General features: G+C 32.1%; 1 protein-coding gene across 6 annotated transcripts in view; it reads right to left on the reverse strand.

Annotated features, from left to right (window-relative positions):
• The window catches only part of LOC105338195 (uncharacterized), a 410,054-nt gene that overhangs the window by 369,282 nt on the left and 26,485 nt on the right, over window positions 1-14,287 (reverse strand). For all 6 annotated transcript variants that reach the window (XR_010711669.1, XR_010711671.1, XM_066078019.1 and 3 more), the window contains exons 9-12: window positions 9,877-9,956; window positions 8,232-8,364; window positions 4,846-5,217; window positions 360-439 (exon numbers count right to left, since the gene is read on the reverse strand). Coding sequence is in view for 4 of the 6 variants with exons in the window: in XM_066078019.1 (XP_065934091.1) it covers window positions 360-439; window positions 4,846-5,217; window positions 8,232-8,364; window positions 9,877-9,956 (665 nt within the window). In the remaining 2 variants the exon portion in view is untranslated. The remainder of the gene's footprint in view (window positions 1-359; window positions 440-4,845; window positions 5,218-8,231; window positions 8,365-9,876; window positions 9,957-14,287) is intronic.

A 14,287-nucleotide genomic window follows, 5' to 3' on the forward strand; every position in this document is an offset into this window, starting at 1 on the left:
CATGTGTACGAAATTTGAACTTTTTGACAAAAAATTTAGACATTTTAACCACAAAGTGAGGAAAAATAAAATTGAAACGCTACAATCACTTTTGTAAAACTTAAGGGCACGTAATCAGGCTATGACTTTACGTTAATAGTGTCCATCAGTACACTATTTGGTGGTCGTCACCCTTCTCCATTAAGACTTTTTTACAACATGTAAATGAGAAAAATCATAAAAAATATCAAGAGATATTTTAAAACTTTAGTAAGTATACCTTTTATATCACATTCGTCTTTAAAACATAGAACACATAGGGATAATTATTTATCAAAGGTTCTAATACCTATCACAAGGATGAAGTGAGAACAATTTACCTTCAGTACCCCATTTTCTCCTGTGTAACAAGTTGATACTGCACACTTGCCAACTTCTTTGGGTTTTTCAAAACAAACATCTACAATAAAAACTACATGTATACTGCATACAGGTTAATGTTTATATTAAGAGATTATACATATGTAGAATATCATAAATAGCAATTTAGTGATGTCTATAAACGTATCAGCATGAAAATAGTATAAAACAATTCTATGTAAAATGATTTATAATTTATTTTAAACACAACAACAAAACATGCACAGTTAAAGACATATTATAGGTTATAAAAGCTGAACACGACTAACAAATAAATAGCCATATGTCATTGTGTAGGTTTGTATTTGTTTTATCCATCGAGTTAAACTACATGTAGTGTATCTATTTGCGATGATTACCAAACGAATACATATACATGGATTTTAACGAGTTAGATAAAGAAATATAAATAAAATAACATGATTAAAGATGCTGTATCTCATATGATTTTATTTATATGACGTTTTTGCAGCACCAATTGATCTTTTGAGCTTAATTGAGGATGCATCGTTGAGTTATGTGGTTAGTGAGTCCTTATTCAACACAATTAAGTACCTTATTCTGAAGATAAATATATCTTTTTGAATGTAAAGCATAATTGAAAAAGACACTGAGAAAAAAAAAGAATCTCTAAATAATTATTTTTTTCCAAGAGCTTAATCACTTAAAAAGCAATATTGAAGACTTAAATAATCAAGTTTGCTGATACGTTCAGAAACACTTCTTAGTGTTTTCTTTTTTAATTTTAAATAATTATGACTATATACAGTACAGCTCACGAGTATCCCGACACCCACCGTGTAAAAAACACGGTGGAAAACGGTCTGTGTCGCACCGTGCACACGGTGTGACACCGTGTATGTGTATTGGAAAATTCAAGAAAAAGCACCGTGTCGCACCGTGGCTGCCTGTGTAACTCCGTGGCCACTGTGTTACTCCGTGGATATCGTTACCTGAGACGTTGATAGAAATAGCGTATGTTTAGAAATAAAGAAATTATGGCTAAACAACGGTTGAAACATATATATCCTTTTCATATTTAAAAAAAAAAAGAATGTCGACTTAAGTTGCACGGACCCAGAAAATTGTCGAGGCTGTCAACGTGAAGGTAATTTTTTGTGATCTGAAAACTCGACGTAAATGGGAACCTTTTAATTCATTTGTTCTTTAATAAATAGAAATAAATTCACCAAAAATATTTAATAATCAATTAATATATAATCAAAATTCAAATCAATTTAATTCATCTTGGTTTTTTTCTTAACAAACGTGATGTTGTAACTGACGATCCTATTAAAATGTCGGGAGCTTATACGTCTTATTTCTGTTATCTGTAAACACTTTCAGATTTATTTATTAATTTACAGCCTTACCAATTAAGAATGAGAATGAGAAATGAAAACATTTCAGATCATGTTTTTCTAAAAACATATGCTGTTGATGTGCTGTTACAGTAGTAAATAACAACCCCATATTACCGATGACTCGAATAATTTTGACTTCAGCTATTTACATGTATGTAGCAATAAATAAACAAAAATCACCTTTATATTATAGATTATAGATAAATACATGTACAAACTCTTGTTAAATTATATTCAAGCCTTGTACATGTATTAAAAATATACCCGCATTTCATAAAATAATTTTCAACTTTATTTCCGTATAGCTCGTAATGGCCTCGCGATTTCACATGAAAAAATCACTCGTGCGATGTACGGAAGCTGATCAGATACACAGCATTGTCTTTCATCTTCGGTTCTATACACAACAGGTGTTATTGTCTGTCTTGTTAGGTGTCATTGGAATTTACAACTAACTGTGTGTATATTTGGACGTCTGAACAGGTGCTCGAGATGCCGTTATTCACACCTTTCCGCGAACACCTGTTTGGTAACTCATCACAACCCGTCGTGTGTATGGTCTGAATATATCTTACTTCTACTTTATTAGTTCAATGATTTTTCCTAATCTCTAACAAGCAAAAAAATTGTCTGTAGATATGTACATAAACAACTAAACGTAAGACTATCGGCGCGTTGATCCGGGGAACAATTCAGCAACTCTATAAATGCGGGAATTTCACAAAGTATTAACTTGCGATAAGAAATTAAATTATTTACCGGGTACACATACATGTATGTACAAAAAAAACCTGATTGATTAAAAAGATGAATGAGATAATACCAGTAACTTTTTGCAAGCATTTAGAATAAACACAACTTTATTGATGTGAAATAGCGTCGAAATTTTAACGAAAAATCTTATTACATCGTGAACTTTACAAACTTTTAGTCATTGTGTTGAAATCGTTATTAAAACCATGGATCTAAAATAAATGAATTAAATTTATACAAATAGAACTCTTATAATTCTAAAATGATTGCACAAAAGTACACAGAGAGAGAGAGAGAGAGAGAGAGAGAGAGAGAGAGAGAGAGAGAGAGAGAGAGAGAGAGAGAGAGATTTTACAACGTAATATCCCAACCCTCATGCATGCAGTATAAGAATGAAGAAACTAAACATTTCAAACACTGAATACTTCATTGTTAAACATTTTTCTATTTTGTGGACTTAAAAAACAATAGAACGACATTTTTTCCATATCATGGAAGGAGCACGTGGTCTATCGCGCGGGCTGATTTGATTGACAGGGATAGCACGTGGACCCTGACTGCATATATTCTATTGCAAATTTTGGGAAAGGGGTTCAATATAATGGAAACTATAAATCTAACTTATTACACTGAATTACAAGTAAAATGTACTTAAATTAAACTCATACTGGTATTCTCTCTCTCTCTCTCTCTCTTTCTCTCTCTCTCTCTCTCTCTCTCTCTCTCTCTCTCTCTCTCTCTCTCTCTCTCTCTCTCTCTCTCTCTCTCATATGACGATCATTAAACAATCAAACAGTAATTAATGCAATACTGAGTAGTTTCTTGGAACACAAATAATTTCTAAACTCAAGTTGCTATAAAGATGAAATAAAAAATTATCAAGTATCAAGATCCACGGATTCTTAGCGCTATGAATATGTACCGTGCGGTACTACTATGTACATGGACAAGTACTTCACACATATGTATAAAAGAAAGAAAATTTGAAAATATATTAGATATAAAGCTGTTTAATTATATTATTTAGAGAAAGTACATTTGTTTTCAACAACCCGTTAGATTTGTTATCGTTGAATAGAGTATAAGTGAGAAAAGATCACAGTTATGGTTCTATGCACTATTGAAACTGCCAAACTACAGTAACTACGATTACTACTACGTTTAAAAATGGACTGAAACAAAAACTTATGGAACCGTTTATTTGAATTTTAAAAAGGAAAAGAAAGTGTTAGTGTTTTTATTGATCAAACCTTCATGTGGGGGATATCGATTTTTAATATTAACAAAAATCAACCGTGTCAATCGCATACGTCTGAAAATTGCGTGCATAAACATTCTATTTATTTCTATTTCTTTGTCTTTTTCTTTGATTCTCTTACGTACATCAATAAATATTTTATTCTTTATAAGTTTTATTCCTAAATCCTCCTTTTTTTTTTTACAGGTAAATACCGCGTGTTTCACAGTGTAACTGTCCGTGTTGCATCGCGTTGCACCGTGTCGCACCGTGTTTTTTCTCGTTTCGAGGCCGTAACAGAGAACAATAGATCAAAGGTACCGACACTTCCACGCTCAGCGTGGACTTTCAAACAGGGTGGTCGGTGTTTTTGTCGGGATACTCGTGAGCTGTACTGTAGTATTCATTCGAAGTTAAAAACATATTTATGGATGCTTATCGTAGTCAACCCTGAGTTTGTCTATTCTGAGTTTGATTAAATTAAAAATAGAAATCCCCTTGAGGAGGGAGACTGTATTAAAAAAATAATACTTTGAAACAAGTCACTTATTTATCATTTCGCATCGATATAAATACATACTCTATAATGTTCGTATTAATGTTACATGAAGGCTACTTGTTTTTATGAAAGGTTTGTTATGTAAGTTATTTTATGACAGTCCAATTAAATATATACACATGTCATACATAATCTAAAGTGTTCTTGTACCACTCTGCATTACTACAGATACTCGTAGTCAATATGCCGAAATGAAAACCAACTTGAAATATTTTTAAATAAAACAGAGTTTGCTTTGAACAGTCCAAATAACATTGAACTTCTAGGTCTATAATATATTCTGTGGGTGTTCCAACAGAGTTCAAATACCTTGTACTTGTAGGTCTATGATCCATGCTGTGGCTGTTCCAATAGAGTTAACATACCTTGTACTTGTAGGTCTATGATCCATTCTGTGGATGTTCCAACAGAGTTCACATACCTTGTACATCAAGGTTTATTATATATTCTGTTGGGGTTCCAAAAGAGTTCACATACCTTGTACTTCTAGGTCTATAATATATTCTGTGGGTGTTCCAACAGAGTTCACATACCTTGTACTTGTAGGTCTATGATCCAATCTGTGGGTGTTCCAACATAATCAACATAGCTGATAACTAGGGTGTACTGCTGTTGATCACTTTTCCTTAAATTCGTGAGATATAACGTAGCAGGCTCCTCGGGATAGTGAAATAATCGATTCTGAACCTGGTGCTCTTCATTAAAATATATCTGAAGCTTTAATGAATCGCTAGGTTCAAACTTGGCAAAGCTTGGATCTTTGTTTACGCCCCGGACCTTGTTCCATACGTAGGTTTTCACCTCTTTGCTAGCTAACAATGCAGGTTTAAACTGCATGGTAACATTGCCAGCTATACATCCTCTGACAGCTTCCTTCTTTTGGACAAATGGTGGAAAAAGTATTCCTTTTAAAGAAATGATCCGCAATAATGATAAATTGATAGCTAGAAGCAATCAACATGATCAGTTTGATTTTAAAAAAAAATAATTAAAAGTACTGTATTTTTACATAATATAGAATACTTTGAATCTGTACACCATAATTTCATCATTATAAACCGTCAACAAATTTAATTTTGAAATAAATTTGGGGAAAGCCATTCGTGAACTCCTTGTCTAGTTTTATATTTTTAACGTAATTATTAAATGTTAATGTATCTTCTTTTTCTTCGGAATACTGAGTAGGGCTCTTCAAAGGGCATTTTATTAAGCGTATACAAAGAAAGAGTTGTATTAAAACTAGTAGACTAATTATTCTCGAACAATTAGAGGTCTTTCCACCTCATTGTGTTTTATGTTTGAAATAAGATTGCTGCATTAGAATAAAGTATTTTTTAATATGCGTTACTTTATTTAAAAAAGTGTCAAAAGATTAATTATGCAAGTGGTCCGATGTTTCTATGATTATTGATTTCAAAGTTATTAGTGTTTTTATGGATTGTTCCAAACTTTCAGGGACAATAACTGGTAGAAGTTATTGAAGTTATGGTGGGTCTTGGACCCTTTCGGTATGATAGATTGAAGGAACGTCTAATTGTACTGAATATATTAGTAAAAGTTTCAAGTCTCTATCTCTAACAGTTAGTGAGGAGTAGCGATAACAAGCATTTTTACAATAGGAGCAATAACTCTATAATTGTTTCATGGTAGGGGTTTAAGGGTTATATTTTGAAATGTCTTATGATGTCCTACTACATCCATGAACATTTTTTTTCTACCACCCTACACAAAAGAGATCTAAAAACTCATTAATTAAGAGATTTCCAAATGACCTTGACCTTTGACCTTTATGTCATTTTGATCGGTCAAGGTAGACGCTTCCATCCCAAGTGGTCTGAAGTCTCTATGATAATTGTAAAAAAAAGTTGGAAGTGATTTTATAGAAATTTAAATACTTTCAGGGGCAATAACTACTAGAAGGGGGCCTCAGATCCTTTTGGTATGAATAGATTAAAGAACCTTAAGTGTACTGAAAAAATTGGTAAAAGTTCCAAGCTTCTATCTCTTATGGTTTCAGAGTTCAATCACATAAAGAAGAATTTGTTTCAATATCTTTTGAAATAAAAAAGTTTTCCTGTGGAAAATAGAGGAGAAAAATGATAATAAAAAACATAAGAAATACAAGAGGTCTTTCGCCTGAAAGGTAGAAAGACCTAAAAACATAAAGTAAACAAAAGGGCTTTCACCTGAAAGGTGGAAAGACCTAATAATTGAATGCGACTGAAAAACATTGAATGCCATCATAACTTGCTATTGAGGTCGCATTATAACGTAACCTTGTTTATAAATCAAGCCGTTTTTCTAGCTTCTATTATGCAACATTAATAGATCGAGGTCAGTTCATGGAGCATCTTCTTATGATTGAGGTCAGTTCATCGAGGTCAACTGCATTACTGAATGAATCTTTCGACCGAAATTCTTACGCGTGAGACAAAATGTTTATTCTTGAATTAACAGGTCGAACTGAATTTTATGTATGTTTGCATCTCTTAAGGTAAATGAATTGAAATAAAACTGAATAAAATGTTATATAAATACTAAACCAAACTTCAAAATTTTATAAGAACTACTTTTGCAAGCGGAATGTGTGCGCACGTGGAAGCATTTGCCGGATGCCTCATATGGACACAACAGTGATCGGCCGAAGCCGATCACAAAAATTAGGAGACGAGCTGAAAAAAAGGTATAGTTATGATATCAAAAACAAGATGCACATATTATTCTTACACTTTTGAAATATAGATAAATGAAATAGATATGAATGAAAGTAAAAGTGTACTATTCAGAGAGAAGATGAGTCATTGCGCCAACAGCGCAATATGTGTTAACAACTATTCATGCAAATGGACATATATCAACGTACTGACAAATCATGACCTGAGACATACATAAGCATCCTAAGATCAAGAAAGTATTGTTGATAAACATTAAATTTGTTACTACTTAATTGTTTATCAAGGGTTGTCCAAACAACTGGTAAGAATATTTTCAGATAAAATTGTTTGTATTAGATATCAGACTTCAAAATATACTTTGTATAACCAGAAGACCTACTTTTCACGGAAGTTTTTACTTATCGAGGTGATAAAAACAGTTACACTGGCGTTAAAATATCAGATGGTAGGAAGAAAAATTAGCACATAATAACAATCCAAAATAGAGAGCTTATTATTAAGATAAATAGTAGTGAAATACCAAAAACAAATCATCAAATTTGAAGAAAAAAAATATTTGAAGTATATTTCAACAGATAATGCAAAGCAGACGCTGCAAAAATTTTAATCGCAGTTATTACGCGGATAAATATGCCAGTGCATGTATGCACCCGCTTAAGAAGCAGTTTCGCAAAAAATGCATATACATGTACATCAAATGATAGACCATTGCCTAGATAGTATCTGATCGCCTTTACATTTGATGCACCGCACCTGACAGATAAGCTATTTATCTCTAATAGATAAATTCCTAATAACAAAAATCCATAATTAAAACAATTGTATGATACAATTTACAGAATTTCCTGCAATATTTAATTAATTCTTTCATGATATTGAAAATTACGATATGATTTTTAAAATCTAACTGAATTTTTCAATGGGATTGCTAATTTTTCAATGGTAAATATGTTACCTGTAAGGTTTGATACATCAATTACAAAAGTGCTTGTATACTCTCTAGGTAAAGATCTATCATTTGGTATTTATGGATTTTTACGATACTGCATTTTAAACAGTGCAAAAATGCCGTTTGACACTGGCATGATACGAACCGATATAGTGTTTTATACTTGCTAATTAAAATTAAGACAACTTCCCCTTCACCAAAACATTCAAGCCATAGAAGAATGAGCAAATAAATTAACAAATTTATACAGATTCGTACACAATCATTTCAGAAAGTATAGAGTGAACTTAATTACCCATTGGTTCTAGGAAGTCTTGAACAAGACAGGTTCCTGCCGTATTACAGCATGAGTAGTTGCCTGAAGTATTGTCATCACACACATTCACTTGTTTATATCCATTCACTGCCAGCTCTGTGCTATCAGGGGTCTAATTGAGAACACAAAAACAACCAGGTGTAACTAATACTTAAAGTTCATTTCTTTGTCATAAAAACTGAATTCAATAAAACATAAATTGTACCAGACCAACCTAAATATTTGTACTTATTACATAGAACAAGTACATTTTCTAGAGACTGAGGTAGAACTAGTGTAGATAAAAATCATAATCGATTAATCGGTAGAATCAATTGTCTCTTACCAACTGGTGATTGGCCAATAATAGAATAAAAATAAATTGGGGTACTACATTTTATGGTTTAATTTAAAAGATATACCAACTATTTGTTCTTCATTTTTAAATATTACCGGTATAAGGCGTATAACGTATTTGTATCAATTAAAAGATTGCATATCCTTTGAGATTGAAAATAAAAACCCAGTTTGCAACAGTATTTATTTTGTTAAATACAAAATGATAAATAAAAAATTGTTGCCTGAAGCAATTTTTACCCATTCATTACCTGTTCTTTGCTATCATGGGTCAGCAATTTTGTTTTGCATTTACAATGATCATGAATTTTTGTTCATACTTTAAGATGCACCTGATGATATATCAGCTCATTTCTGTTTAAATTTTCTCAAGGGTCAAAGAGTCCATTACCTACTAAATATCCACATTATGAGAGTCCTATTTTAAAATGACCAAATTTTCCCAAACAAAAAATTATCAAAGGGTTCTATTGGATATAAACATGCGTGGTCCAGGGTTTCATACTCCTATCTGGATTTATGCGTTTGGAGTTCATATGGTGTGGTCTTATTCTAACCATGAATTAGTTGTTTCACTGTTAAGTCTGATCAATAAATACTAGTGAGTTCTACCATTCAATCAGTTAAACATAGTGGTTTTAATGTGTGCTTTATTTTCTTATCACTTGATCAATTCATATTATGAGGCAGAATTACAAAGATGAGTTTTTCCTGCATGATTTCCCGTTGATTTGTTAGATTCTTGGTAAATATAGCGACTATGTGAAGATAACAGATTGTACAAGTCAAATAGACGTTAAATTTATATTTTAGGATTGGAATTTTCATTTGTTTACGCCCCAAAACTTAGTTAAACTAGTTCATGGCAGAGTAGCAGGGTTTTGAAAATTATGTTTTCATATAGAAAAAAATACATAAATAGTTAGGTGCATGTGTACGAAATTTGAACTTTTTGACAAAAAATTTAGACATTTTAACCACAAAGTGAGGAAAAATAAAATTGAAACGCTACAATCACTTTTGTAAAACTTAAGGGCACGTAATCAGGCTATGACTTTACGTTAATAGTGTCCATCAGTACACTATTTGGTGGTCGTCACCCTTCTCCATTAAGACTTTTTTACAACATGTAAATGAGAAAAATCATAAAAAATATCAAGAGATATTTTAAAACTTTAGTAAGTATACCTTTTATATCACATTCGTCTTTAAAACATAGAACACATATGGATAATTATTTATCAAAGGTTCTAATACCTATCACAAGGATGAAGTGAGAACAATTTACCTTCAGTACCCCATTTTCTCCTGTGTAACAAGTTGATACTGCACACTTGCCAACTTCTTTGGGTTTTTCAAAACAAACATCTACAATAAAAACTACATGTATACTGCATACAGGTTAATGTTTATATTAAGAGATTATACATATGTAGAATATCATAAATAGCAATTTAGTGATGTCTATAAACGTATCAGCATGAAAATAGTATAAAACAATTCTATGTAAAATGATTTATAATTTATTTTAAACACAACAACAAAACATGCACAGTTAAAGACATATTATAGGTTATAAAAGCTGAACACGACTAACAAATAAATAGCCATATGTCATTGTGTAGGTTTGTATTTGTTTTATCCATCGAGTTAAACTACATGTAGTGTATCTATTTGCGATGATTACCAAACGAATACATATACATGGATTTTAACGAGTTAGATAAAGAAATATAAATAAAATAACATGATTAAAGATGCTGTATCTCATATGATTTTATTTATATGACGTTTTTGCAGCACCAATTGATCTTTTGAGCTTAATTGAGGATGCATCGTTGAGTTATGTGGTTAGTGAGTCCTTATTCAACACAATTAAGTACCTTATTCTGAAGATAAATATATCTTTTTGAATGTAAAGCATAATTGAAAAAGACACTGAGAAAAAAAAAGAATCTCTAAATAATTATTTTTTTCCAAGAGCTTAATCACTTAAAAAGCAATATTGAAGACTTAAATAATCAAGTTTGCTGATACGTTCAGAAACACTTCTTAGTGTTTTCTTTTTTAATTTTAAATAATTATGACTATATACAGTACAGCTCACGAGTATCCCGACACCCACCGTGTAAAAAACACGGTGGAAAACGGTCTGTGTCGCACCGTGCACACGGTGTGACACCGTGTATGTGTATTGGAAAATTCAAGAAAAAGCACCGTGTCGCACCGTGGCTGCCTGTGTAACTCCGTGGCCACTGTGTTACTCCGTGGATATCGTTACCTGAGACGTTGATAGAAATAGCGTATGTTTAGAAATAAAGAAATTATGGCTAAACAACGGTTGAAACATATATATCCTTTTCATATTTAAAAAAAAAAAGAATGTCGACTTAAGTTGCACGGACCCAGAAAATTGTCGAGGCTGTCAACGTGAAGGTAATTTTTTGTGATCTGAAAACTCGACGTAAATGGGAACCTTTTAATTCATTTGTTCTTAAATAAATAGAAATAAATTCACCAAAAATATTTAATAATCAATTAATATATAATCAAAATTCAAATCAATTTAATTCATCTTGGTTTTTTTCTTAACAAACGTGATGTTGTAACTGACGATCCTATTAAAATGTCGGGAGCTTATACGTCTTATTTCTGTTATCTGTAAACACTTTCAGATTTATTTATTAATTTACAGCCTTACCAATTAAGAATGAGAATGAGAAATGAAAACATTTCAGATCATGTTTTTCTAAAAACATATGCTGTTGATGTGCTGTTACAGTAGTAAATAACAACCCCATATTACCGATGACTCGAATAATTTTGACTTCAGCTATTTACATGTATGTAGCAATAAATAAACAAAAATCACCTTTATATTATAGATTATAGATAAATACATGTACAAACTCTTGTTAAATTATATTCAAGCCTTGTACATGTATTAAAAATATACCCGCATTTCATAAAATAATTTTCAACTTTATTTCCGTATAGCTCGTAATGGCCTCGCGATTTCACATGAAAAAATCACTCGTGCGATGTACGGAAGCTGATCAGATACACAGCATTGTCTTTCATCTTCGGTTCTATACACAACAGGTGTTATTGTCTGTCTTGTTAGGTGTCATTGGAATTTACAACTAACTGTGTGTATATTTGGACGTCTGAACAGGTGCTCGAGATGCCGTTATTCACACCTTTCCGCGAACACCTGTTTGGTAACTCATCACAACCCGTCGTGTGTATGGTCTGAATATATCTTACTTCTACTTTATTAGTTCAATGATTTTTCCTAATCTCTAACAAGCAAAAAAATTGTCTGTAGATATGTACATAAACAACTAAACGTAAGACTATCGGCGCGTTGATCCGGGGAACAATTCAGCAACTCTATAAATGCGGGAATTTCACAAAGTATTAACTTGCGATAAGAAATTAAATTATTTACCGGGTACACATACATGTATGTACAAAAAAAACCTGATTGATTAAAAAGATGAATGAGATAATACCAGTAACTTTTTGCAAGCATTTAGAATAAACACAACTTTATTGATGTGAAATAGCGTCGAAATTTTAACGAAAAATCTTATTACATCGTGAACTTTACAAACTTTTAGTCATTGTGTTGAAATCGTTATTAAAACCATGGATCTAAAATAAATGAATTAAATTTATACAAATAGAACTCTTATAATTCTAAAATGATTGCACAAAAGTACACAGAGAGAGAGAGAGAGAGAGAGAGAGAGAGAGAGAGAGAGATTTTACAACGTAATATCCCAACCCTCATGCATGCAGTATAAGAATGAAGAAACTAAACATTTCAAACACTGAATACTTCATTGTTAAACATTTTTCTATTTTGTGGACTTAAAAAACAATAGAACGACATTTTTTCCATATCATGGAAGGAGCACGTGGTCTATCGCGCGGGCTGATTTGATTGACAGGGATAGCACGTGGACCCTGACTGCATATATTCTATTGCAAATTTTGGGAAAGGGGTTCAATATAATGGAAACTATAAATCTAACTTATTACACTGAATTACAAGTAAAATGTACTTAAATTAAACTCATACTGGTATTCTCTCTCTCTCTCTCTTTCTCTCTCTCTCTCTCTCTCTCTCTCTCTCTCTCTCTCTCTCTCTCTCTCTCTCTCTCTCTCATATGACGATCATTAAACAATCAAACAGTAATTAATGCAATACTGAGTAGTTTCTTGGAACACAAATAATTTCTAAACTCAAGTTGCTATAAAGATGAAATAAAAAATTATCAAGTATCAAGATCCACGGATTCTTAGCGCTATGAATATGTACCGTGCGGTACTACTATGTACATGGACAAGTACTTCACACATATGTATAAAAGAAAGAAAATTTGAAAATATATTAGATATAAAGCTGTTTAATTATATTATTTAGAGAAAGTACATTTGTTTTCAACAACCCGTTAGATTTGTTATCGTTGAATAGAGTATAAGTGAGAAAAGATCACAGTTATGGTTCTATGCACTATTGAAACTGCCAAACTACAGTAACTACGATTACTACTACGTTTAAAAATGGACTGAAACAAAAACTTATGGAACCGTTTATTTGAATTTTAAAAAGGAAAAGAAAGTGTTAGTGTTTTTATTGATCAAACCTTCATGTGGGGGATATCGATTTTTAATATTAACAAAAATCAACCGTGTCAATCGCATACGTCTGAAAATTGCGTGCATAAACATTCTGTTTATTTCTATTTCTTTGTCTTTTTCTTTGATTCTCTTACGTACATCAATAAATATTTTATTCTTTATAAGTTTTATTCCTAAATCCTCCTTTTTTTTTTTACAGGTAAATACCGCGTGTTTCACAGTGTAACTGTCCGTGTTGCATCGCGTTGCACCGTGTCGCACCGTGTTTTTTCTCGTTTCGAGGCCGTAACAGAGAACAATAGATCAAAGGTACCGACACTTCCACGCTCAGCGTGGACTTTCAAACAGGGTGGTCGGTGTTTTTGTCGGGATACTCGTGAGCTGTACTGTAGTATTCATTCGAAGTTAAAAACATATTTATGGATGCTTATCGTAGTCAACCCTGAGTTTGTCTATTCTGAGTTTGATTAAATTAAAAATAGAAATCCCCTTGAGGAGGGAGACTGTATTAAAAAAATAATACTTTGAAACAAGTCACTTATTTATCATTTCGCATCGATATAAATACATACTCTATAATGTTCGTATTAATGTTACATGAAGGCTACTTGTTTTTATGAAAGGTTTGTTATGTAAGTTATTTTATGACAGTCCAATTAAATATATACACATGTCATACATAATCTAAAGTGTTCTTGTACCACTCTGCATTACTACAGATACTCGTAGTCAATATGCCGAAATGAAAACCAACTTGAAATATTTTTAAATAAAACAGAGTTTGCTTTGAACAGTCCAAATAACATTGAACTTCTAGGTCTATAATATATTCTGTGGGTGTTCCAACAGAGTTCAAATACCTTGTACTTGTAGGTCTATGATCCATGCTGTGGCTGTTCCAATAGAGTTAACATACCTTGTACTTGTAGGTCTATGATCCATTCTGTGGATGTTCCAACAGAGTTCACATACCTTGTACATCAAGGTTTATTATATATTCTGTTGGGGTTCCAAAAGAGTTCACATACCTTGTACTTCTAGGTCTATAA

The sequence above is a fragment of the Magallana gigas genome, chromosome 3 (assembly GCF_963853765.1).
Source record: "Magallana gigas chromosome 3, xbMagGiga1.1, whole genome shotgun sequence".
NCBI classification, from domain to species: Eukaryota; Metazoa; Mollusca; class Bivalvia; order Ostreida; family Ostreidae; genus Magallana; species Magallana gigas.